The 25,027-nt window shown below is 36.2% G+C and overlaps 3 protein-coding genes across 4 annotated transcripts in view; 1 reads left to right on the top strand and 2 right to left on the bottom strand.

Annotated features, from left to right (window-relative positions):
• The window catches only part of LOC6046353 (formin-like protein 7), a 47,940-nt gene extending 43,521 nt beyond the window's left edge, over nt 1-4,419 (bottom strand). Inside the window, exon 1 of one of the 2 annotated variants that reach the window (XM_038261791.1) lies at nt 3,924-4,419. Coding sequence is in view for 1 of the 2 variants with exons in the window: in XM_038261789.1 (XP_038117717.1) it covers nt 3,920-3,927 (8 nt within the window). In the remaining variant the exon portion in view is untranslated. Of the gene's footprint in view, nt 1-3,919 lie in introns of both variants that reach the window. The other variant, XM_038261789.1, reaches the window with a different exon arrangement.
• A 3,125-nt stretch (nt 4,420-7,544) lies between these two features.
• Nucleotides 7,545-22,227, top strand: LOC6046352 (VPS35 endosomal protein sorting factor-like). The gene is made up of 6 exons (XM_001863534.2): nt 7,545-7,716; nt 7,783-7,873; nt 7,935-9,428; nt 14,359-14,672; nt 14,732-15,665; nt 21,919-22,227. Exons 1-6 carry the CDS (start codon nt 7,703-7,705, stop codon nt 22,021-22,023), a joined length of 2,952 nt encoding a protein of 983 aa, XP_001863569.2. The 5' UTR covers nt 7,545-7,702; the 3' UTR covers nt 22,024-22,227.
• Nucleotides 22,217-23,275, bottom strand: LOC6046351 (zinc metalloproteinase nas-14). Its single transcript, XM_001863533.2, has one exon. The coding sequence runs from the start codon at nt 22,978-22,980 to the stop codon at nt 22,258-22,260; it is 723 nt and encodes a 240-aa protein (XP_001863568.2). The 5' UTR covers nt 22,981-23,275; the 3' UTR covers nt 22,217-22,257.
• Nucleotides 23,276-25,027: the final 1,752 nt, after the last annotated feature.

The following is a 25,027-nucleotide window of genomic DNA, read 5'->3' on the forward strand; positions in this document are numbered from 1 at the left end:
TCAGCCCATTCTATCATTCACGTCTCAGACGTCGGACCGGCAGCAGCAGCTGGAAAGCTCAGCCCAGAGCAGCAGCAGCAGGAGAGAGACCAGAGCAACAGCAGCAGGAGAGAGAGGGACCAGAACTGCAAAACAAGTGCGCATCGCCTTCTCGTCGTCACCGTCAGCCAGTTGCCTCTCGATGGCCGGACCGTTTGGATCGTCCCACCCGGGACGAGGCAGCAACAAGATGGGGCGCGCGCTTGCTCCTTCTAGCCGAAAAGTTGCCTCTCGTGGGTCAAGCCGTGGTTGTGAAACTTCCAAATTCTAGTTGTTAAACTTTCCAACTCTTCGGAGTTCCCTCAGTTCCCATCCCTCGTCCCATCCGGGGCGAGGCAGCGCAATGAATAATTACAGTTTAAATTTCAGGAACAAATTTTGGTTTTCGGGGGCGACGGTTTGCACAGCTTTCTGAGGCTGCTCTCGCCTTCAACTCCTAAAAACCCGGACCGAAGGCCCTGGAATACTGCGTCATCCGTCAAACGCTTATATCTTCCTTCCCTCTAATTAAATTGACACGATTTACTTCGGGGGTACGGGTTGCACAGCTTTCTGAGGCTGCCCTCCCCCTCATTCTGCTACCAAACATTCACTCGGTTCGCGAAAAAATCGTTTTTCGTTCTTCTCTTTCCTTCCTCCATTCCACAGTGGTCCAGATCGCAAAATTAAGTGGAAAATGGATTTTCCGAAAAATGGTTATGTTTTGGAGCTTTGGTGTCTTCAGAAGAGTTGTTGCATATGGAAAGGCGCAACTTTTGGTTTGGTTGAAAATTAGGGTGGTTCACGATTAGGGTGATTTTGGAAATCTAACTTTACAGAAATATTTTTGGGGATTTTTTCGTCTTCTAGAAAGTTGACGGGCTTGCCAATCAAGCAACTTTGTCGATCGTAATCTACGCCTTCTACGACCAAATTTATAAAAGCATCTGAGCAAACCTTCAAAATCAGTTTTTAACGTGGCAATTCAGGGTTAAGTTTTAGAGCTAGCTCTAAAAACAAACATTTTATTATCTAACAAGTCAATTTGGACTTAAGGGTCAAAGTTACAGCGATTTTAAGGTAAAAAGATGCAAATTTAAAACTTAAATATCTCGAAATGGCGCAAGCCAAATTTTAAGCACTAGGTTGCATTTGAAAGAGGAGATCCAGCACTACAAACGCTGAAAAAATCTCAGGGGTGTTTTTCTTTAAACTCGAGATATCTTCATTTGAAAAAGTCTTATTTTCAAGGGAAACCATATGGGACCACCCTAACGAAATTCAAAAATTTTCCAAATATATGTTTTTCCATGTAATTTTGCCTGCTGAGTCTGAATCTACCCTAAGAATTGAGCTAAAGTGTCGAAAAATCGATTTTTGGTCATATTTTTGATTTAAATGATAATTTTACATTTAAACCCAAAATATGACCAAAAATCGATTTTTCGACACTTTGGGTCAATTCTGAGGGCAGATTCAGATTCAGCGGGCAAAATTACATGGAAAAACATATATTTGGACAATTTTCGAAATTCGTTAGGGTGGTCCCATATGGTTTACCCTTGAAAATTAGACTTTTTCAAATGAAGATATCTCGAGTTTAAAGAAAAACACCCCTGAGATTTTTTCAGCGTTTGTAGTGCTGGATCTCCTCTTTCAAATGCAACCTAGTGCTTAAAATTTGGCTTGCGCCATTTCGAGATATTTAAGTTTTAAATTTGCATCTTTTTTACCTTAAAATCGCTGTAACTTTTGACCCTTAAGTCCAAATTGACTTGTTAGATAATAAAATGTTTGTTTTTAGAGCTCTAAAAGTGCCCCGAATACCACTTTCTCTAAAACTTAACCCTGAATTGCCACGTTAAAAACTGTTTTTGAAGGTTTGCTCAGATGCTTTCTATAAATTTGGTCGTAGAAGGCGTAGATTACGAGATAATTTTGGTGTCTTCGACAAAGTTGCTTGGATTGGCAAGCCCGTCAACTTTCTAGAAGACGAAAAAATTCCCAAAAATATTTCTGTAAAGTTAGATTTCCAAAATCACCCTAATCGTGAACCACCCTAATTTTCAACCAAACCAAAAGTTGCGCCTTTCCATATGCAACAACTCTTCTGAAGACACCAAAGCTCCAAAACTTAACCATTTTTCGGAAAATCCATTTTCCACTTAATTTTGCGATCTGGACCACTGTGCATTCGATGTTGTCTAGTCAAAGATTTATCAACACATTCAAAGTATGTTTACATGGTAGCTGCGGTTTTGTTCGCATTAGATTTGCCATCTCTTTCTAGTAAAAGTCAATTCGAATCGTATATAAATTCTGTTTCAACAACCGGTACGTACACGGTCCGACTGAATTTACCGATCGCATTCACGATCTTATTCCGTTAATGTATTTCAAGTGTCTAGCTAATTCATCAAAATTAAGAAATGGTTCACATATCAAAACTTTATGTAGTCTACGCCATTCCGGTTATGTCTGTGACATAACTACTTTGACTTTTTCAAATAGGTATGCTTGGGATTTGCGCCTTTTCCCGACTTTTTGACAAAAATAAAAAATTCCCGACTATTCCCGATTTTTGCCGGATTTTGGCGAATTCTTGACTTTTCCAATTTCCCGACTTGAGTAGCCACCCTGTATCTAATAGTATAGAGGCTAAAATAGGCAACCCCCCTGATATACCAAGTAAATTATGAAAGTTACTAAAATGTTTAGTAATTCTGTTCCTACCAATGAGCCATACGTTTTCTATGTCCTTTTAAAGAAGTTAGCGAGGAATCATCTTTTGTAAAAATCCCGGATTAGTTTTCAAAAAGCCGTAAGACCCTCGGTGTTTGAATTGCTTACGAAAAACCAAAATCAAAAATGCTTAAGATTGTTCATCTACACGTTTTTCTGGTGCCCCAAACTAAAAACAAATTAAATTTTGTTACAATTTGGAGAAATACGAATGTTAGTATCGGAGGACAGGGTGGCTCTAACGGCTTTCTGAAAACTCACTCGAGAAGTACTGTAATTCAATACATAGTTTCAAATCAAAAAGGTAAGCTGGGAAGTCCAGCTACTGATTTACATTTCGAATTTTGTTTAAAAAAAAATTTTTTGTTGGCTTGGAATTTGCAAATTCGTTCTGGCTGTCAAAATGCTTATGCCCCCTTTTCAAATGTTGCTCCAGATATAAGCCATTTGTGTGTAGGTGGAGCCAATTGCACTGACATTTAAGAAGAGAGTAAGACAATCTAATATTTTTGTTTTTCGCAATTTCGCAATTTTCAGTGTAAGAACGGGCCTTTTTTGTAATTTTACATCCAAAAACTTTAGATATTGATCATTGTTCTATGTTCAATTTTTGTCCTTTTTAAATGGGATACCTTCAATAATATTATGCAGAAGACGTATTCTCAAAATTAAAAGAATTGATTTGTACACAAACATTTCGTTCAAATCTCGTAACATGGGTTGAAACTCACATTCAAAGTGTAGTTCTATCCCATTCGAAATGATAACTGAAAGCCCGAAGGTCAGACCAATTTCTAGGAATCCCGTTGAAGTTGATTGCCCCGTGTTCGCACTTAACTTTGAGGGAGTGACTGACTTGACGAGATGCGACCCTGATCTAGTGTTAGAACCCATCAACGGCCACTCGCGCTGAGATAAATACATCGGCGCCCATTGTTCTGAGGCTGACGTATAGATCCAAGCAATCCACCCAACTCACTCCCCAAGATGCGCCCGTTGCTTGGGGCACACGAAATACTGACTGACTGTCAGGGTCTTGCCGCCGCACCACCGTTGAGTGGACAAAGCAAGCCGTGACGACGATGACTCTACGCGCTCAAGAACGTTCCGTTGAATCTCTCGTCCAACAGAGCGCGCACACACAAACAAACACACTTACCTACTCATATGGCAAACAGACTACTGCGATGATGACGATGACGGTTGATGATGAAGGAAATCCAACACACTCATGCAGCGCAGCAACTCTGGGTGGTGTGCCGTCCCGCTCTGGCACACGGGGACCGAACGGCAAAAGGCTGCTTCCTGTTTCGCTCCACGGGAATACTGAACACTGGCAGGCTGTTGCTCTCCACACAGAGACTTGGACGAAGTTTATCCAAAAATTCCAAATCTACTGCTCCCCTTCACCACTTTGAACACTCAACAAACACACTGGCTCTGGAATTTTCCTTCTGTTGAAATTATGATTCTTGCCTTTTCACATTCACCGTCACTGCCCAGCACGAGACACCACGGAACACCACCCCCAAAACGGGCACGGGAGCAGGCACGTCGTAGAAAATCCTGGAGATATTCCGACGAAAAACTCTTACGACCGCAACGACGACCCGCACACCATTTTCTGACGAACAATGAAACTCAACTGAAAGGTTTGAGAGCCAGACGGTTTGACAGCAGCGTTGTCGGCTCAAATGCAGAAATCTGTAATGGAAGTTCAAGCAGCGCAATACAAATGGGCCAAGAATGAAAGGTAAACAGACGGTCAATCCCAGTCAGTTTAATTTAAATTTTGAAACGTAGATTGTTTCGTATGAAACGAAATTCGAATACATTTCGAATTGAATTCCGTTTTAAAATTTGAATTGAATTGACTGGGATCCTGCTCACGCCAATAAGGCTTTCTAGTCAGAAGTTTACCTAAAGACAACGATGGAAAAATCTTCATCAAAAGAAAATCTTTGGACGTTCATCAAGAGAAAAAATGCGGAGGGAGCATAGCTCTCCTCTCACGCACACGAAAGATCGGAAAAAATCATCATCTTGCTTATTCGGCGGAACATCTTTTTCACTACTAAACTATAACGACAAGTATAACAACACCCCAGTCACGACGTTCTAGCAGGATTCTAGCAGAGTTCTCACAGAGCTGGATATTCTTACAGCATTCTAGCAGAAATGTTCCACCGTTCTAGCAAGATTCTGGCAGAACCAGTTCTGCTAGAATATTTCGTGACTGGGACACGTCGAAAAATGACCTGTCACTGTTTGTAGATGAACATCAAAGCGAAATAAATAATTCGACGGTAGCATTTCAAAAGGCATCATGTACATTTTGACACTTTCTGGGTTATTGCATATTCTAAAAGTACTCTTAATAAGCTACCTCTCCACCAAAAATGAGCAAAAGTTACTTCAGTAAAGTCTGTTTAATCATGATTTTCAATAATGTACCATAAACAAAATCTCTGCCATCAGCAGTCCCTGTTTATATAGCCCTGTCAACCTGTCAAACAAAAAACTACATAAACCTCGTCACGAAAAAAAGCATCATGAACAAAGCGCCATGTACATTCGGCGAAGAAAAACGAATCATAACAAAGCGTCCCCCTCAATGACAGCAGGGTGATATAGACGTTGGTGATTTCAAAAGAAGTTATGTTTGTTTTTATAAAATAAAACGACGGAAATAATGTTTTATTGAATTTGGATGATCAAGTATCAATGAAAGCAACGTTTTTCATCGTTTGTTATTATTAGAACATCTTATTTTGCTTTTATATTAAAATGGGAATTGAAAATGGATGCTCAACATTCAAATGCGTTTTTCTCAAAACGCATGGTTTGTACATGATGTTTTTTGAAATGTTGGCGTCGAATTTTAAGTGGTGCTGACAAGGAAATTCACAAAAAAGCATCAACAGATTGATTTTCTTTGCGATACTCGGGGGCGATTTGTCCAGAATTCCGATTGAGTTGACTGGGTTCGATCTAAAAATTAGCCAAAAAACATTTTTCAACCAATTTTTGATCTTTAAAAAACATTGGAAGGAAGGCTTCTTGCAATTTTAGAAAAAGTTTGGGTTGGAGGTTTGATTTGTTTTATGTAGAGACCCTAAATAGGAAGACTGGTCGAACATTGCTAAATCGATCTGGAAACGTATGTTTTGAGCTTGCCAACACTGCCAAGTTTTGCTGGGCCTAAAGGCTCGTTTGAATACGTCAAACTCGTGTCTGTTTGGGTAAGTCAAATTCACTTCGACCAGTCTCCCTATTTAGGGTCCCTAGTTTTATGTGGCTATAGTCGCACTATATGCCAATGTTTTGAAAAGTGTCGGTTTTTCTAGGGGTCAACGTTGGGTGTAGTTTTCACCAACATTACTTATATGTTCTGTAAAAATGAGCATGCATTTTTTTTGTTCCAGACTATGCCTCTACGCATTTTCCTGCAATTTAAATGACAAAGGTATCGTTCCATAGCCGAATTGTGAAAAACCAGCAAAATAAATTAAAAGTTGCTGTAAAAACCGAGGTAAAACATTAAAAAACTAAAAGACAAAAGATAATGAGAGGAGGTGAAAGGATACACCAAATTTTATCAAAAACAAACATAAACTAGACATGATAAAAGGAAATAAAAATACAAAAAAAAAATAGACAGGAAAAACACAAAAAAGAAAAGTAAAGTTTTTCGTAGAACAAAAGATGCTCAAAATGACCTCCTGAACCCGGGATAAATAAAAATTAATTATTCTGAATTTTTGTACTTTGATTAGACTACTTGCAACGCGGCTCTACTTTGTTCTAGCTGTTTCATTTTTCAAATAGAACTGAAATAGACCACCCGCAACGCGGAGTTACTGTTTTATTTTTCTAGCAGTATTTTGAAACCGAAATGAAACTGCTCGACGAGTTTGTTTCAAACGTGAGACGATTTGGAACTGGAATAGAACTCAGTTTCAAAAAAAAAATCAGTTATATAGAGAAGACCACGTTTTCTGACACACACCCTATGATGCTGTGTTGATAATCATACGCACACAATTAAAAGCATTTTTTGAAACAACATTTAGATCAGCGCGTTGCGAGCATCGTATTCTAGTTTCATTTCCGCCAGTTCTAAAAATTTAAAACTGCTCGCAATTTGAAACAATTATAAAACTTCGCCATGCAGACATTCTTATAATTTTTGAGTGTTCTAAAATAATTCCCTTTTTATTTTGAAGTTTCAAACTTTTAAAATTTCAGATTTTTCAATGTTTAATTTTTGAGTTCTTGAATTTTGGTTTTTAATTCTTGAGTTTTTTAGTTTTAAGAATTTTAAATTTGTTTAATTTCCAGGATTTTTCAGGATTTTCAGGATAAAAAACAATTTAGAATTTTTGTTTGTTGCAACATTTTGTTTAACTTACCTCATGATCTGGGACAGCGATTTTCAACGGGGGTACCGGACCATACTTGATTCACATGGCAAGGAGTACCAGCCTAGAAGAAAGTTGAGAATCACTGCAGACCAAAACTGTTTTACTGATTCTTCTACACTTTCAGAGTTGTTATTGAAAAGGTCCTATAAACATATGAAAGACAATAGCTTGTAGGACCTGTTAAAAAAAACTCTAGAATTTCATTTGGCATTAATTTTGTTTGGAACTAGCTGAATTTGGCCCATTTGCGTCGCTTTGCTTAAAATGTGCTTTTCTGCAGACTTTTGCTTTCCGCACCAAAATCTGCAGTAATCTAGTACTTCCTTTGCCTGAGTTTGTTTTTATTTTGAATGACAGTCTTCTTCCTCGCCACTATCAGAGACCGCCCGGAACAAAAAAAAGTTTAGTGGCAAAAAAATTGCCAAAAATATTTCTAGATTAGCGTTTAATCGCTTAATTAATCGACCCATCGCTCGGAGAAAACCATCTAGAACAAATCGAGCCGCGAACGCGAAAGGATGTCCGCAGAATGGTAAGCAGTCTGCCGAATCGTTATTGTAAGGATTCCTCAAACTAAATTTAATTTTCAACCCCAAAGGAGATGTGTCCGCCGGAACCAGGACGAGTGCCGGCGCTATCTGGACCAGTTTAAGGTGTTTGACCACCCGCTGAAGCAGTCTTCGATAACGGTGAGCGTTTCTTGAGTTTGGCGTAATTTTTGGGGTTTTAATGTGTAACGTTACGAAATAGGTGCTGGAGAGCAAGGGAACCCGCGCGAAGGCGCTGGCCAGCCTTAGCGAAAGTACGAGTGGGGCATCGTCGACGATATCGCTGGATCCGCTCAGCTTGGCGCTGGATGGGTCGGACCCGCTGAGTGCGTTCGCCGCCCGGCAGGGTTCGGTTCCGTTGTCGCAGATGGCAGCGGAATTTGATGGGGGGTCGCCGGTTGCGAAATTGGGGGCGGCTGCGTCGCAGAAGAAATCACGGGAGGTGAGCTGCCTGCTGGATATGGAGTTGATTGAGCCGTGGGGGGCTCGCCGAGGGGCGATATTGAACAAGTACACGACGAACGAAAAGTTGTCGATTGTGACGAGCTTCTTGAATGGGGGAGAGACGATTAAGTCGCAGACGACGATGTCGGAGAAGGTGAAGTACAGACTGGAGCAGTTGGACGAGTTTGAGGAAGGCACCGTGCGGCAGATGTTGGACCTTTCGCAGCAGGAGTACGTGGTGAAGATTGAACAGTTGAATCATGAGCTTGGACAGGCCTGGAACACGGATCAACGAGTGAAGGCGCTAAAAATAGCGATTCAGTGCTCGAAGCTGCTGGCGGACACCTCGGTTATTCAGTTTTATCCTTCAAAGTTTGTGCTGATTACGGACATCTTGGAAAACTTTGGAAAGCTCGTTTACGAGCGGTTGCTCGTGAAGGGAGAGTACGTTCGACCGGGTAGCAAGCACCCTGGGCCTCTACCGGACAACTTTACGCCGGACATGGTTCCGGAGTCGGCTCGGGAAACGTGCCAGAATTGGTTCTACAAAATTGCGTCGATTCGCGAGCTGCTGCCAAGACTGTACGTAGAAATGGCCATCCTGAAGAGTTATCGTTTTTTGACGGCCAACGAGTTTTCAACGATCTTGATGCGCTTGACGCGCATGATTCGCGGAATTGGTGACCCTCTTGTAGCCGTTTACGCTCGATGCTACCTATGTCGGGTGGGAATGGCCATCACGACTGATCGCGAGTACATCAAGGAGAACCTGAACGACATTCTGGACATTTACCACACAATCTTAAACGGAGGAATTCGCGCCGAAATCGCCAAACATCGGATCACCCCGAACGGGTACGTGTCACTATTCCTCCCCGGTTTAGACTGGATCATGCAGGGCGTCACAATTCTGAGCACGGACGCCCAGCTGGACGACATCCTGAAGCGGTGTCGCGAGAAGAAGCACCCTGCGCTGCTCATGCAGTCCATTATGCAATCCTTCCGGTCGGACTTTATCGCGCTGCGAGCAGTTCACTTTGTGGAGGTTCTGTCCACCATTTCGGTGGAAGGATTCTCGCGTGGACAGCTGCTGCGAATGCTGGGAAGTATCCTCACGCACACGGCTCCGCCGTCGGAGCAGCGAGGCGCCGTGCTGAACGCCGCCTGGCGCGTCATCAGCTCGATGGGCAACGTCGAGGAGTACATCCAGTGCGCCGAGATGTGGGCCCAGTACACCAGTCAGCACTTTGGGGTAGGTTCCAATGGTAGATTTGTTATATGTGATGATTATCGAGATTTCTCGTTAGTAAGATTTCGATCTACCATCGACAAATTACGACTTAACATCGAGAAATTATGATAGAAATTTTGTTATCGAACCATCTCTTAGCAATTAAAAAAAAAATCAAAATCAAAATTATAAAAATTGTAAGAGCCTTTAAAATTACAAAAACTAAAATTAAAGTTCAAACCTTTTGTAATATCCAAAATTTCAAAGAATTTTGTAAGTTTCAAAAAATAAAAATTTCCAATTTTTTAAAAATTGATTCTTTTTAAAGATTATTGAAAATTTTACAAACATAAAATGTCTAAACCTATAAAAAATAATTTTGAAAATTTAAAAAAAAAATCTCAAAAGCTTAAAGATTAAATAAGTTATTTTCTATTTTCAACTATTTTTATGTAATATTGAAAAAAAATATTTTTTTCACGATTATTTTTTTTATCTTTCTTAAAAAATTAATTCCTAAATTTAAAAAAAATTTGAAATTTTGGAAATTTTGAATTTTTTTTTTTATTATTGAGTTTCTAAATTTTTGTTTTCTTAAATTCCTATTGTAAAATTTTAGAATTGTAGAATTTAAGATTTTTAAACTTTAAGGATTTTAGTGTGTTTTTGTGAATTCTTGAATTTAAGAATTTTAGGACTTTAGAATTTAAAATTTTGAAATTTTTGGAATTTTGAAGTTTTTAATTTTTGAATTTTTAAAGTTTTGAATATTTAAAAAAAACTTAATAACGGAAGGGTTTTGGATTTTAATTTTAATTTTTTTTCAAATTTTTATTTTATTTACATTTTAATTCAAATTACTCAAAATGTTTAAATTTTGTTTTTTTTATATTTTACTTTTTAATCTTGAAATTTTTGAAATCTTTGTCTGTAATACATTTTTAAAATTTGATTTTTTTTTAATATTTATTTTATTCACATTTTAAAAATAAATATTAAAAAAAAATAATAATTATTATTCACATTTTAGTGGCAGTGCGTGGCCGAATGGTTACGCTGTCCGCTTTGTAAGCGGATGATTCTGGGTTCGATTCCCATCTGCTGCAACCTTCCATCGGATGAGGAAGTAAAATGTCGGTCCCGGCCTTGGTTGTTAGGCCGTTAAGTCATTCCAGGTGTAGGAGTAGTCTCCATGCCATAAGTACAAACAACACACCAAACCAAGCCTACTCCGGTGGAATCGCTGGCGGCGGTTGGACTCGCAATCCAAAGGTCGTCAGTTCAAACACTGGGGTGGAAGGTTCCTTGGAGTAAAAAGAGGTTTGGGTGTTTTCCCCATTCAAGCCTTCGGACTCCTAGGTTCGAGCAGAAACTTGTAATAGAGACCACAAAAGACCCGGGGGTCGTTAATGTGGATGGTTTGATTTTTTTGGTTTGATTTATTCACATTTTATATTTATTTTATTGAAATTTTATAATTTTAAATTTTGGAATTTATTGAGGCCTTGAATATCAAAAAATTAAAAATTTCAGAATTCCAAAGTTCTAAAATTCCAAAGTGCCTGAATTTTCAAAATAATCTGAAAAATATAAAATTTTAGGAAATTATAACCTTTTTAATATGCATTAAAACAGATAAAAATATGAAAAAATCATGATTTAAAAAAACTTTTTTATACTAGGTAATATTTTCAAAAAAATTTTATTTTTTTGCATTTCGACAATTTCAAAAGCTTTAATTTAAATTAAATACTAATAAAATAAAAAATTGAAAATAAAAAAAAATCAAATTTCAAAACTCAAAATAAAAACTTTAATAATTTAGATATTCAAAACTATAACAAATCAAAAATTAAAAGCTTTAAAACATCAAAAAAAAAATAAGTCCTAAAATTTTAAAATACATTTTTTTTTAATTCTAAAATTCTGAAATTCAATGGTTCAAAAATTCAAAAATTCTAGAATATTAAAATTCTTAAATTTCAAAATTCCAAATTTTCTGAAATTCTGAAATGCTAAAGTTTAAAAATTGGAATATTAAAATTCTAAAATTTTTGAATTCTTAAATTCTGCAATTGTACCATTCTAATGTTCTAAAATTATAAAATTTAGGAATTTAAGAATCTGAAAACCTAAAAACTCGATGATTCAAAAATTCTAAAAACCCAAAAATTCAATAATTTTAAATTAAAAAAAATGAAATTTAGAAAATTCCGAAATTTATAAATTTAAAAAAAATAGAATTTAAAAATTTGAGAAAGATTTTTAAAAAATCGTTCAAAAATTATATTTAAAAATAGAATATCACTTTGTTAAAACCTTAAGCTTTTTTTAGAATTTTTTGAAATTTTCAAAATTATTTTGTACATGTTTTAGAATTTTTTAATGTTTTTAAAATTTTCAAAAATCTTTAAAAATCAATTTCATTTTTTTTACGTTTTGGAAATTTCCATTTTTTGAAACTTACAAAAATCTTTGAAAGGTTTAAGTGCTTTTACAATTTAGATTTTTTTCAAATTTGTGATGTTTCTGAAATTTTTGAAATTGGTGGATGATTTAGTTTTAGAAGTTTTAGAAATTTAGAATTTTAAAATTTTATGTTTTAGAATTTCAAATTTTAGAATTTTAGAACTTAAGAAGTTTAGAATTTTAGAATTTAAAGACATTAAGTTTTTTTTAGAATTTTGGAATTTTATTATTCGAGAAGTTTTGAATTTTGAAACTTTAAACTTTTGAATGATAGAGTCTTAAAATTTCGCAATTTTAGAATTTTTAAAATTTTAGAATTTTGGAATTAATTTTTTTTAAATGATCAAAGTTTTGAGCTTTGTATTTTTGATGCTTTTAGTTTTTGAACTTATAAAGTTTTGAATATTTAAATTTTAAAACTTTTTATTTAGTTTTTTTTTATTAATAATTACTTTCAAAATAAAAACAGTTCCCTGGAGATGGAGCCACACGTTGCCGTCGTTTCAGGGCTACTTGCAAAGATGGTTTCCGATGTTGATATATATCACACATTTATTTTATATTTATATACTTGTGTTGATAGAAATCACAACTTTTATAATATGTAAAATTGCAAGATATTGATTATTTTTATTTCAATATCAATATTCTTGTTCGTAAAGTCTGTTAGGAACAGGTTTAAATCTGTTTGATAATGGGGAAGAATAGTTAGTTTTTTTGTAACTTTTTCTAGATTGTTTAATACTAATAATTATTATTCCAGAGTCCAGTTATGTGTAAGCCAGTTTAGTAATGCTATCAGAATCTCTGATTTCATTTGATATGTGGTATACTAACCATTCTGAATTGTCAAAAAATCCATAGAGTCTCGATCAATCAATAATATATGATATCGGACAAAATTCGTTAATCTGTTGAACTAACGGTTTTCGGATTATGGTTGTATCGACCATTGTTGCGAATCGAGGATCTACTGGAGTTTTGACAATCAAATCGTGCTTGCCATTTCATTGGGGCACATAACTTTTTTAAACAGGAGTGTGTCCCTTTCACGCCTTGTGTGGACTGTCATTTTAGTGAAAGGGGTACACTATTGTTTACAAGGGTTATGTGCCCTTTTGAAATGTTAGGCTCTAAATAGAGCCTAACATTTCAATAGAACATACAGGTGTGAACAGGATTGCGTCTCTTTCACTTAAATGATAGTTTACATAAGGTATGATAGGGATACACTCTTGTTTGCAAAGCTTGTGTGCCCTAATGAAATGGAAGGCACGAAATAGTCGTATTAACCACGAGTGTTCAACTTGTAAAATATGAACATTTCATTATTGTATATTGTTTTTGGAAGCAGCAAGACAGGTTTTAAAACTAGTTAAAAAAATGTTAGGCTTTGTAATTAAAATTTCGGGGATTTGAGATTCAAGTTACTTTCAGACAGTTTAGTTGAGGTTGATTCAAGTTAGTTAGTTTTCTGAAGTGAATAATTGGACATAAATGATTTGTTAAATTAAAGTTAGTTGCGATGTACGACAAGACTACTGACGGACGCGACAGGACGAAGCCCAGAAAAAATGCCCTTGACAAGTTAGTTTTCATCTTTAATTTTCCAGTAAATTTATTTGATTTCCTTAAAATTTTAAATATATCATAGGTTCCCTTTGTATAAATTTCAAAATAGTTTTTGATTAAATCATAATTTCAGATTTCCTTTGTTCAGTTTTAAAGTAAGATTAACGTAACTGCTCAAGTCCTCCAAGTTCTTACTACTCACACCTACACTAATTTTCTTTCACCTTCCCCCTCCCGATCCCCTATATCTTCCGGTGGTGTTCATTTTGTATGCAATACTAGTTCGGCCACTACCCTTTTTTCCACAAGAAACCGGACTTGGACTGACTTGAGGCCGCGTCCCCCACCTTGCTCCGTAAAACGAAAACGAAAAACGAAAACGAATAATTACTTTCAAAATAAAAACAGTTATTTTTTTATTAAAACTTTATTTCAAGCAGTCGAAACTATTAAAATTTTATTTTGTTTTAAACATTTAGATATGTTAAATTTTATGTGTTAGATTAGATTAGATTAGATTAGATTTAGATATGTTAAATTTTAGTTTTTTGTATTCTTGAAATTTTTGGTTTTTATCTGTTTTAAAAATATTAAAATTTTAATTTTGATATTTTGAAATTTTATTTTTTTAAATGTTTCATGTTAAATTTTATTCATTTTTTTTAATTTTTAAGAATTTTAAAATTTTGAGTCATTGGTTTTTTTTAATTTTTAGCTTTGAATCTATATTGATATTTTCTCGATCTTCAGTCGCAGATGGTAGATGGTAGAACGAGAAATTACGATCGAAAGATCTTAATCTACTATCGTCCAATTACGACTTATCATTGAAAAATTACGACCGCTATATTTTGATCGAGAAATTACGATCGAAATAATACATACTCAAAGTAATCTCATCTTGAACTAGCTCCGCGAAGTCAACGCCCTGATGGGAGACATCCTGTACCACATGACGCCGAACCGGTCCTACGAGCGGCACTACCACGAGCTGCAGGTCATCGTCGATAAGATCGTGTCCAACACGCAGGACATTCACGGCGTGCTGGCTTTGGACAACTTTCTGCCGATGCTGGACCTCTTCCAGAAGGACTCGGTCAAACTAACCGTTTGCAAGAGCATCCTCACGAGCTATCGGGCCACCTCTGGCGATTGGTGCATCAGCGATCCGGTCGTCACGAACGCGCTCATGTACATCAGCAAGGTGCTGAACGATTCCGTCAAGTGGGTCTTCTTCTGAATAAAGTAGAAGGACTCAATCAAACGAAAGTTATTTCTTTCAGCGCCCTTACAAGTGAAGATGAACGTCGTCAAATCAGCAACATCATCAGCCACTTCATCCGCAAGGTTGACTTTGGCCGAGACTTCGAACAGCAACTGTCCTTCTACGTTGAGGCACGGGCCGCCTTCTCCAACCTGGACGCCGTCTACTCCACCCTAATCCAAAGCGTCAACCGCCTCTCCACCAGCACCAGGCGCATCGTCAAAGGCCAGCACACCAACAAAACGGCCGCCTTCGTCAAGGCCTGCGCCGCGTACTGCTTCATCACCATCCCCTCCATCATCGACGTCACCACCCGGATGGAGCTCTACCTCCAGTCCGGCCAAGTCGCACTCCTAAACGTTTGCCTCCAGCAAGCCGACTCCTGCTTCGAAGCCGCCCTCAATCTCATCCCGGAACTCCCAAAAACCTACGAGCAAGACGGCAAACCCACATCTACCGAACCCTTCCTCAAATCCTTCCTCGTCAACTTCCTCTCCACCCTCGTCATCGTCCCGGACAACCCAACCCAGGGCGTCCTCTACCTCCTGCGACTCCTCCTCGAAGTCATCAAAAAGTACCCGTTCGACCCGCACTCCCCCCAAACCCTCGCTTCCCTCTACCTCCACATCCTGGACTATCTCTCGGTCGCCTCCCAGGAAATCTACCCGTACCACATCGTCAACGTCATCTCCAACGACGAACTGTACGGCTCGGACCCAAAGTTCCTCGCCGAAGTCAACGGCCTTAGCTGCGAAGTGTGCGACCAGGTTCTTCAAATCCTAAAGCAACTGCTCGAGTCGAACGCCATCCGGGCGCAGTCGCAGCTTGCGCTGGAGCTCTTCCTAAAAATCGTAACCGGCGCCGATCTCACCGTCGAGCGGATGTACACGCTCACCTACAACTTGTGGAACTTGGCCGTGAAGAATCGCAGCGCGTTGGACCCAAAACAGTTGGTGAGTGCTAATTTGGCGTGTTTATTTTTGTTTTGGAGAGCTGATAAGGAAGCGTGTGTTTAGATGCTTCGAGAATTTTTCGTGAATGGCTTGGCTTATCAGTGCGAGACGTTCTGGGCCATTTTTAGCGAGTTGGCGGAGTGGTCAAAGTTCAAATTGTGCGCGTAAAACACGTAAAATGCATCTTTTGGCGTCGCAAATAGGTGACCCGGTTTTTGGTTGCTGAATCCGGATGCTGGGTTTGAATTATGCTCTGCGTATTGCTGTATTTTGGTAGGCGCAATGTAATTCTTGGAAGTGCTACCAATATTTTGATTTTTTGAAAAAAAAGTATGGATTCAAAAAAAAAAGGCAGGCCAAGGATTGATACCTAAGAGCATGCAATGGCACTGACCTTTTTGGGTGCTCTTCGGTTGACGTCCACGTAAGGAACATCCTGGAAGGATCGTAACTAACTACATCCGTAGTTCTGTTAGATCATCCGAATTATCTTGATCAGAACAGTATAGCTCTGGTTCCTTGCGAGTGTCCTATTTTCTTACCTCCACGTTGGCTTGGTTTTCACGATGACCTAGCTGGTGGCCTGTGGAAACGGATCGTAAACCTTTGACCACCGCGGGTCAGAGTCGAGACGGCTAAAAGAAAGGGGCGCGACAATGTGGGAAAGGGAAGTAATTTGTGATTGTAGACGGTATTGTTTTGATTCGCAGTATGTTGAGTCAACTGCTGTGGATGTACCTGAAACATCGCACAACGGGGTTTCTCTTCTCTTCATTCTCAGCTACCACTTATCTCCTATTTTTATTTTGCTCTTCTGATTCCCAATTCTTCACTGATTCTTCTATTTAATATCCAACATTTGATTTTAATTTTACTAACTTTTGATTCTCATATCTCTCAAAGCTTTTCAACTCTTTTCTATCAATTGATACTGCTGTAATAAACTTTGTTTTGTTTTTTTTTTCCTTAAAAATATACTTTTCCTTATCAAGTCTATTTATATTCGCCTAATCTTTTTTGATTTTATTGCGAATTTATTTATTTGAATAATTCTTTATTTGTCCTATAAATTATCATTACTATAATCTAAGCTTGTGTTGTATCTCTATCTATTAACTATTGTCTAATTTTACATCTAATACATCTAGCTTCTCGTTTTTATTTTTCAAAATACGCTCATCATTCTCTTACTATTGATACTTGATTTTTATAAAATAAATTCTCTTTTACTGTCTATTGTTTTCAATCTTCACCCTTTTTTCAAACAAGTGAGGTTTGAGCTCTTACTCAATTTATGGAATGGTTAAAGGATTAGCACAAATATTACTATTGTATTTTTGATAAACTTTTATAACATGCTTAGGACCAAAAATTGTAACAAAACACCGCGACAAAAGAAATAGCAACAGATAAACAGACTCAACAATAGGGAAGATTTCAGGAGAAAACAATACACAGTAAATAACAATAAGTTTTTGAATTCAAACTAAAAATAAAACAGTTTTTGCTTTAATGAAAGTTGATAGGCACACTATAAATGGTTAGGCCCTTATACTTACATCAAACCCTACGTAATGTACCACTCCCGGCCGAGTTAAAATGCGTAACCGGAAAAGAAGGTGTGCATGCCTGGCACGAACACTCAAAGCGTGTTCTAGCGTGCTGCTCGTACTGACTCAGAGCAAGGGTGAGATGTAGGTGTAAGGGCAGTGCGTGTTCGTCGGGAACCTAGTGCATAAGATCGGTCAAGGCCCGTTCTTACACTGAAAATTGCGAATTGCGAAAAAAGTATGGATTCAAAAAATCATTATCATCAAAGATTTTTTGCCCGTTCTGGAAATTTCAGAAAAATTAGTATGGAAAATTATATGGACAAACTAATGATGCAAAATGGCTTCTTTTGGCATACTGAAGGCACCAAAAAAGTTTCAGAAGTTTTAGATGGATAAAAAAAATACAAAAAAAAATACAAAAAATACCAAAAACATAAAATTAAAAAAAAATAAATAAAAAATTAGATAATTAAATAATGGCATCATTAGAGCGCTGACCACGGGGACGCGCTGTTTTTTTTTTTGCATGCTTATTATCATTTCTTTTGTGTCGCTGTTTGTGTGCTTGGGTGCGTGGTTATTATATATAGGTGAAGGGATTTTATTAAATATTCATTATATTGTATTATTATATTTAATTGATTATATAACACATTATACAAAATACATATGAAACTGTAAACAGGAGCGTTTGGTACGGTATGTCCACGCATCCTTCCTCCCCTGTAGATTCTGTGAAATGTGCTCCGTTCACAGAATCTGTCTCTGCGGTTAATGCAACGCAGTAGGCCTGGCCGCTTTAATTTATGCAATACATCTTCGGGGTTACTCAAGTGTACTGCAATAATTAATATTGACAAGAAAGAACTTGGGGCGTAATCTAACCCCAAGTTCTTCCAGGATGCTTTCTTCGGACTGGCTGCGCTTGTGTTCGATTAGATTATATTAGATAAAAAAATCAGAAAAAATAATTTCAAAAAACAATTTCGTAGAGAACTGCTCAGTTTATGTAGCACCAAAATTTCAAAAACTTGAAATTCAGAACTTCAAGATTTTAAACACTCAAATAAAATAATTTGAAAAATCCAAAAACGATAAATTTAAAGATTTAAAAAATTTCAAAGTTAAAATGATACATAATTTTAAAATCTATAAATTAAAAAATTCTGTATGGCTACTCAATTTACGATTTTGAATTCCTCACTTTTCTCAAACTTCAAATAATAAGCACTCATTTATTATCGCAAAGTCAAAACTTTTTTTTCAAGTCATTGGACAAAACTTCTCAATAAATTCATAAAAAAAATATCAAACCAAGGGGCTGATGTTCGGTTCAAAGACTGGAACCATTCGTGAACGAGCAGAACTTGCTAGCTGCCAGCGTCTTGGTTAATCGCTTTATACATAAATACTCCGTCCGTCGATCCGAGTCACAAATGAATATGCTCAGCAAAGAGAGAACGTTGCAAAATACTAGCGCGGCGCTCTTTTGACCTGCACTACCACATTTTGCCGTCAATTAGAACTTTGGCATGGTGGAAATTGTCTTTGGTGTTGCGTAAACAACAAAATTTCAAAATATTGTTGAAAACAATGATCGCAAAAAAAAATCGCTGAAATTTTAAAGTTTTTTTTTGCCGATTTCGTCATTTTTTCGTTTCTGTGTGCGGTGCGCCGAAAACCCGGATTTTATTTTTCAAAAAATGATTTCATGGAATCCTGTTAATGAATTCCGCCCATTTTTGAGTATGTTACGTAAAATTGTCCGATGAATACGATAAACAAATTTCCAGAAATAGGCTCTTTGGTCCAGACACCTTCAAAATTTCAAATGTCAGGCTAGATTTTTGAAACCTTCAATTATTTTTTTAAATGCCAACTAATCGCCATTCATTCATTCAATCGCCACAAAACAACTAAAATCGGTTGAAATGGTGAGGACTGAGAAATTATGATATTTTGAAAAAAAAAATCAATTTTTTGGACCACCCTAACACGGTATAGATTGCCCTAATGGCAAAAAAGGGTCTAATTATTATGGCCAGGGAACCCGAAAAAAAAAATTGAGCCCGATTCGATCACTTTTGTTTTTTTTCATGCTACTTTCGTGGGAAATAGCTGAATATTTTAAAATTTGAAGAATATTCATAATTGTTGTTGGTATTGTTTTAATTTTTATTTCACTGAAAAATCCAACTCAAGGCGATTATATAAAACGTTAAGCTATAACCATATGTTAAACTATACAAAATATATTGCATTTTGCTTAAAGAGTAAAAAAAGTAAATATGCCTATATTTTTTTACAAATTGCCGACTTTTCCGATTTCCCAACTTGAGTGACCACCTTAAAAATTAAAAAGAACAGAAATTCCAAAATTCAAAAAATCTAGACATCAAATATTTATTTGAAAACTTTATTTTAAAAAAATATTACAAATCATACTCGATTATCCAAAGTTTTCGAAAAAACTTCAATCCGGAGAATCGAATCACTTTTTTTTTATTATTTAATAATTTATAAAATTCAAAAAGTTGTTTTTTAGCGATAAAAATCAATTTTGTCAATAGATACATATTTTTAAAACTAACAACTGAAACTGGTGCAAAATGCTTCCCCCCTCCCCCTTTCAAATATTTAAATTGTGGTTTGTAATTTCATTTACTCATTTTCGTTTCATCTTAAAGATCTTTTTTAAAGTTTTGATAAATTGTACCGTTTTGGAGCAGGTGTTATTTTTTCTAATTTTTTAACATTATTGATCCAATCTTTACTTACTGAGAAATGGATTGAAATGAGTAAAAATGGTCTTTTCATAATGTTATCAATTGTTAGAATGTTACATTGAGTAGTGTTAGAATGATACATTGAGTAGGGGAAATTCTCATATGTTTGGCAGGTCAAGCAGGTGCACGCCCGAAATGTCAAAATCATGCAATGGTACCAACATTACAAAAAAAGTACCTTAATCCATCCCAAGTAATTCAATGGTCCAAAAACTCAAACATTCTAGAATATTTAAATTCTAAAATATCAAAATTCCAAAAATTCTAAAATCTTGAAATTTGAAGGTTTCAAAATTCTTAAATTCTACAATTCTAAAATTGTACAATTCTAATATTCGAAAAATCCAAAATTATAAAATTTAGGAATTTAAGAATCTGAAAACCTAAAAACTCGATAGTTCAAAAATTCAAAAAACCCAAAAATTTAATAACTTTAAATAAAAAAAAATGATTTTAATTTAAAAAAAATGCAAATTTAAAAAATCGTTTCAAAACTATATTTCAAAATAGAATATAACTTAGTTTAATCTTTTTTTAATTAATTTTTTGAAATTTTTATAATGATTTTGTTTATGTTTTAGAATTTTTTAATGTTTTTAAAACTTTCAAAAATCTTTAAAAAAATCCATTTTATTTTTTGAAACTTGCAAAAATCTTTGAAATGTTTGATAGTTTAACTGCTTTTAACTTTTAAAGTAGTTTTTTTAATTTTTAGTGCTTTTACTATTTTTAAAATTTTATTTTTATTATTTGCGATGTTTTTGAAATTGTTGACTGTAGAAGTTTTAGAATTTTAGAAATTAAGAATTTCAGAATTTTAGAATTTTAGAATTTTGGATTTTTAGAATTTTAGAATTTAAGAATTTGAGAATTTGAGAATTTTAGAATTTAAAAATTTTAGAATTTTAAAATTTAAGAATTTAAGAATTTTAAAATTTTAGAAATCAAGAATTTTAGAATTTTTAAGTTTAAAATTTTAGAATTTTAGAACTTTAGAATTCTGGAATTTCAGAATTTTCGAAATATTGAACTATTGAATTTTAGAATTTTTTAATTGCCGAATTTTGGACTTTTTTAGTTTTGGAATTTTAGCATTTTAGAATTTTAACATTTTTATATTTTTGAATCTTAAAATTTAAGAATTTTTGAATTATTTTTTTACAATTTTAGAAAAAAAAAACAAATTACTTTAAAAAAAAATCAGCAAAAAGTTACAAAATAAATACAGTTAAAAATTGAAAAAAAAAATGCAAAATATAAAAAATGAAAGCTAAATTTTCTAAAGCTTGTTTGTTTTTGCACCGATAAAAATAAAATCATGAATAAAAAAATATATCTTGTACAGACTTTTCCAGAAAACCTGCAGACTCTCATTTGAAACAATATGGCAACCGGGCGTTTCGCATCTTGCGCGACTCTCGCACGTAAACAGAAAGACCCGGCATTTTATGGTTAGACATTTGCTCAGAAAATGATTCTGAGTTGATATGTATACGTGAAGGTATATCTACGAGGGATATTTAGAAAGTTCAATTTTAGAGTGATTTGATAGCCTTTCCTCAGTGATGAAGGCACAAGTTCGCCATTGCATGCCAGCCATACATTTTTTTTTCTAATGTTGGTGCCACTGCGCGGTTTTGACATTTCGGGCGTGCAGCATTCGTAACGCCATCTTCGATTAATAATCTGGATAGAGCAACTATAAGCAATAGCTCAGAATAATTTTTTCAAATATTTTGTATTGTTCAATAATTTGATATTTTATATATTTTAATTAACTTAACAAATCACTTCGAATAACAGTTTTCAAGTTTGAATTCACTTGAACAGCCGCCACGCCATATCAAAACGAATAACTTTCGGAAAATGCAATCATACCACACAAAATAACTGTATTAATCTTTTTTGTTTCAGCAAAACATCCTGTCCTACACGGAACACCTGGCCGAGGTAACACAGCTCAAGTCTCAAAAACACTGTCTCCAGCTGCTGCTGGAAAAGATGAAATCAAGACTGTAGGAATGCCATTTTTCCGGTTGACGCGTTGAACCGTACTAGAATTTTCACTTGCGATGCGTATTAGTTTATGGTCTTTTTAAAAAGTGAATCGATTATTTTTTTCTCATGTTATTCATATATTTTCATGTTTAATCAAAAGTAGCATTACTCAATATATAATTTATTGTTACTACAACATTCCTTCTAAAAGTATTGTAAAATAACCGTGTTTGCTCTTTGCCCTTAACCAAGATATCACTTCCCCCGCGGACAATCATACATCCGCCGCACCTTCTCCAAATCCAACTCACTGGCGCCGTCCGTTTGGCCCAACTCAGCACTCCGATTTTGCCGCGAAACCATCGTCACGCTCGTTCCCGGTCGCGCAAACGCAAACGTCGGATAGTGCATCACACTGCCGTAATCGTACGGCAGCCCAAACGTCTCCATGTAGTCCTCCGTACCCCGTGCAAAGTTCCGTCGAAACTCCGGCTCGATGTTATCCCACAGCACTTCGACGTACTCGTCACGGTCGGGACGCGTGTGCTCGTGAAACAGTCCTAGCACGTGCAACAGTTCGTGCTGAACGGCTCCGGCTAAGCCCAGGCAGAAATCGTCCAGCAGAACGTCCAACGGTTCGCGCTGCCCGGAGCGATATCCTATCGAGGACCCGCAGCCGGAAGTCGAGCGCACGAATCGAATGTGCTCCCTTTGGTCGTCGGTTTTGGGGATAAAATGAACGCAGCTGGCGGCCTGCTCGAGCACGCTGATGGCGTTCAGGACGGCCGTACGGTAGCGTTGGTCACAGCCCGGATCGAACGTGTACGGAACGATTCCGTTGGGCCATTTGTAGGCGGCCAAGCGGAGGGCGTTTCTGGTTTGGGAATTCGGTGCAACTGGTTCGTTGAAGTAGGACTCGTAAAAGGAAGAATCGCAGTGAACTACGGCAAATGTTGTGAGGACCAACGCGCGGAACATGGCTTCTTGAAAGACGACGACGCGTGCAACCTGGCCTATTTGTACGGTGCGCGTAAAACATATGCTAATTTATGAGTGAGCTTTTTTCGATAACAACTGGGCGCAAAATGTGCGTCGGTGGGTATTTTGTACAACATTTATCAAACGGCTCAAATTACCGAAATGCTTACCGTTCGGAAGCGAACAGATTATTTTTTTTATCGAGCGGAACGGTAAGCGACATTTGAATTAACCCTCTAATGTCCACGGTTGAACTTCTCAGCAATCAAATACGTGCACTTCTATATTTGGTGCTGAAAATTAGGCAATTTCGTCACTATAGAATGACAGGAAAAGTAAGTAATTTCAAAACAGAATTGATCAGTTTTCTCAAGAACCAGCAAATTTTTTGGTTTTTCTATTTGAATGGAACTGTGTGTGTACTTTTCTATGACCAAAGAATCAGTTGCATCATTAGCTCGTTCATACAAGTATCCATACAATTTTGGCAACTGTCCATACCAAAAATACCATTAAAATTTTCTAAAATCTTGAAAAAAATAGATTTTTTAAAAACGTCCAAAACAGTCGATCAGGGGAAATTCTCGTATGTTTGGCAGGTTAAGCACTGATTTGCACTATTTAAACAACTTATTTTGTAAAACTGTTTATAGAAACTTGCTTGCTCACTTCCTATTGAACTATTTATCACTTGATTTCATTCGAACCCGAATTACTATTGAGTTAAGTTAATCAAATAAATAAAACTTGATTTCAGTTTAAAAAGCTTTTTATGAGCAGTATTTGCACGACAAACTGGTGTTATGGCAACATTAGAGGTACGCTGGAATTAGATGCTGTTCTCCTATTTTGTTTTTTTTTTTTCAATGATGTAAAATCAAGTGTAAAATCAAATTTGCAATCTAAAAGTTAATTTCGACATTGTGCAACGTTTTCCAGTTATAGGCAACGAAAATTTATTCTCTGTAGATAACGAGACTTTCTTACCTGTATAAGTCATGACCAAGCTTGAACATCCCCGCAAACATTATTGAAAATACATCTTGAGATTTTTTTTATTTATTCGAAAGAGCTATACAGCAGTTCCATATGAAAGTTAAAGAAAAAAAGTGCTTCGATTCGGCTCATTTTTTTTTATGTCCAAAATATTTTGACCCGTTTTTTTTTGTTTAGCCATTACAGTGACCTACGCCGTGTTAGGGTGGAAAAAAGCCCGATTTCGTCGATTTTCACATAAACCATTTTTTCAAAAAATCATAACTTCGCTCAATTTTAACCGAACTGAAAAATCTAGCCAAACCTTTGAAAAAGTCATATAAAAACCTAAAATGCCGTTTTGACGGTTGTAGGACATAAGAGCCTATGTCTGAAATATTTTTAACGGGCCATTTTTTGATACGTTGCGTAAAATTTCGAGCCAAATCGAAGCACTTTTATTTTCTTCCTTTACCTTTCATACGGAACAACTGTATGACAAAAGGGCACAACATCAAAATTTCTGTTAAGCACTTTTCTAATACATTTTTTTACTTTTTTCTACTGTTTTTTTATACGCGTTGCACCAAACCCAAGTGCGCATCACTTCTGTTGCGCCAAACAAAAATGTATTGGTTTGTGTTTAGCGTGAATAGGGGCATGGGGGCAGAATGGCCCGCCTAAGTAAAATGCGCCAAAAATCATAGAAAAACTTACAAATTTATGAATTCATTGAAGTAGGGGTATGCTTTGGGATGTTCCCTTCAATGTTGTATACTTGGTTGATGAAAAACTTTAGCTTAAAACTATTTTTGAGCCACTTAAAAAAAATCGACTACGTTTCCAGGGTGCGGGGCAGAATGGGCCACCTTAGAAAACAAGCCATTTTGTCTAATAAAACGTTGAAGGGAGATAATAAATGATTTAAGGGACCTTTCTAACATAGTTTCCATGAAGTTAGACCACTTTTATGAATATAGTCACTTACCAAAACAAACATTTTTGAAAATAGAAATAAGACATTCCAAAAAGATCAAAAATTCAATATTACGCCCTTTTGATATTGTGATAG

This window comes from Culex quinquefasciatus, chromosome 3 (assembly GCF_015732765.1).
Source record: "Culex quinquefasciatus strain JHB chromosome 3, VPISU_Cqui_1.0_pri_paternal, whole genome shotgun sequence".
Lineage (NCBI taxonomy): Eukaryota > Metazoa > Arthropoda > Insecta > Diptera > Culicidae > Culex > Culex quinquefasciatus.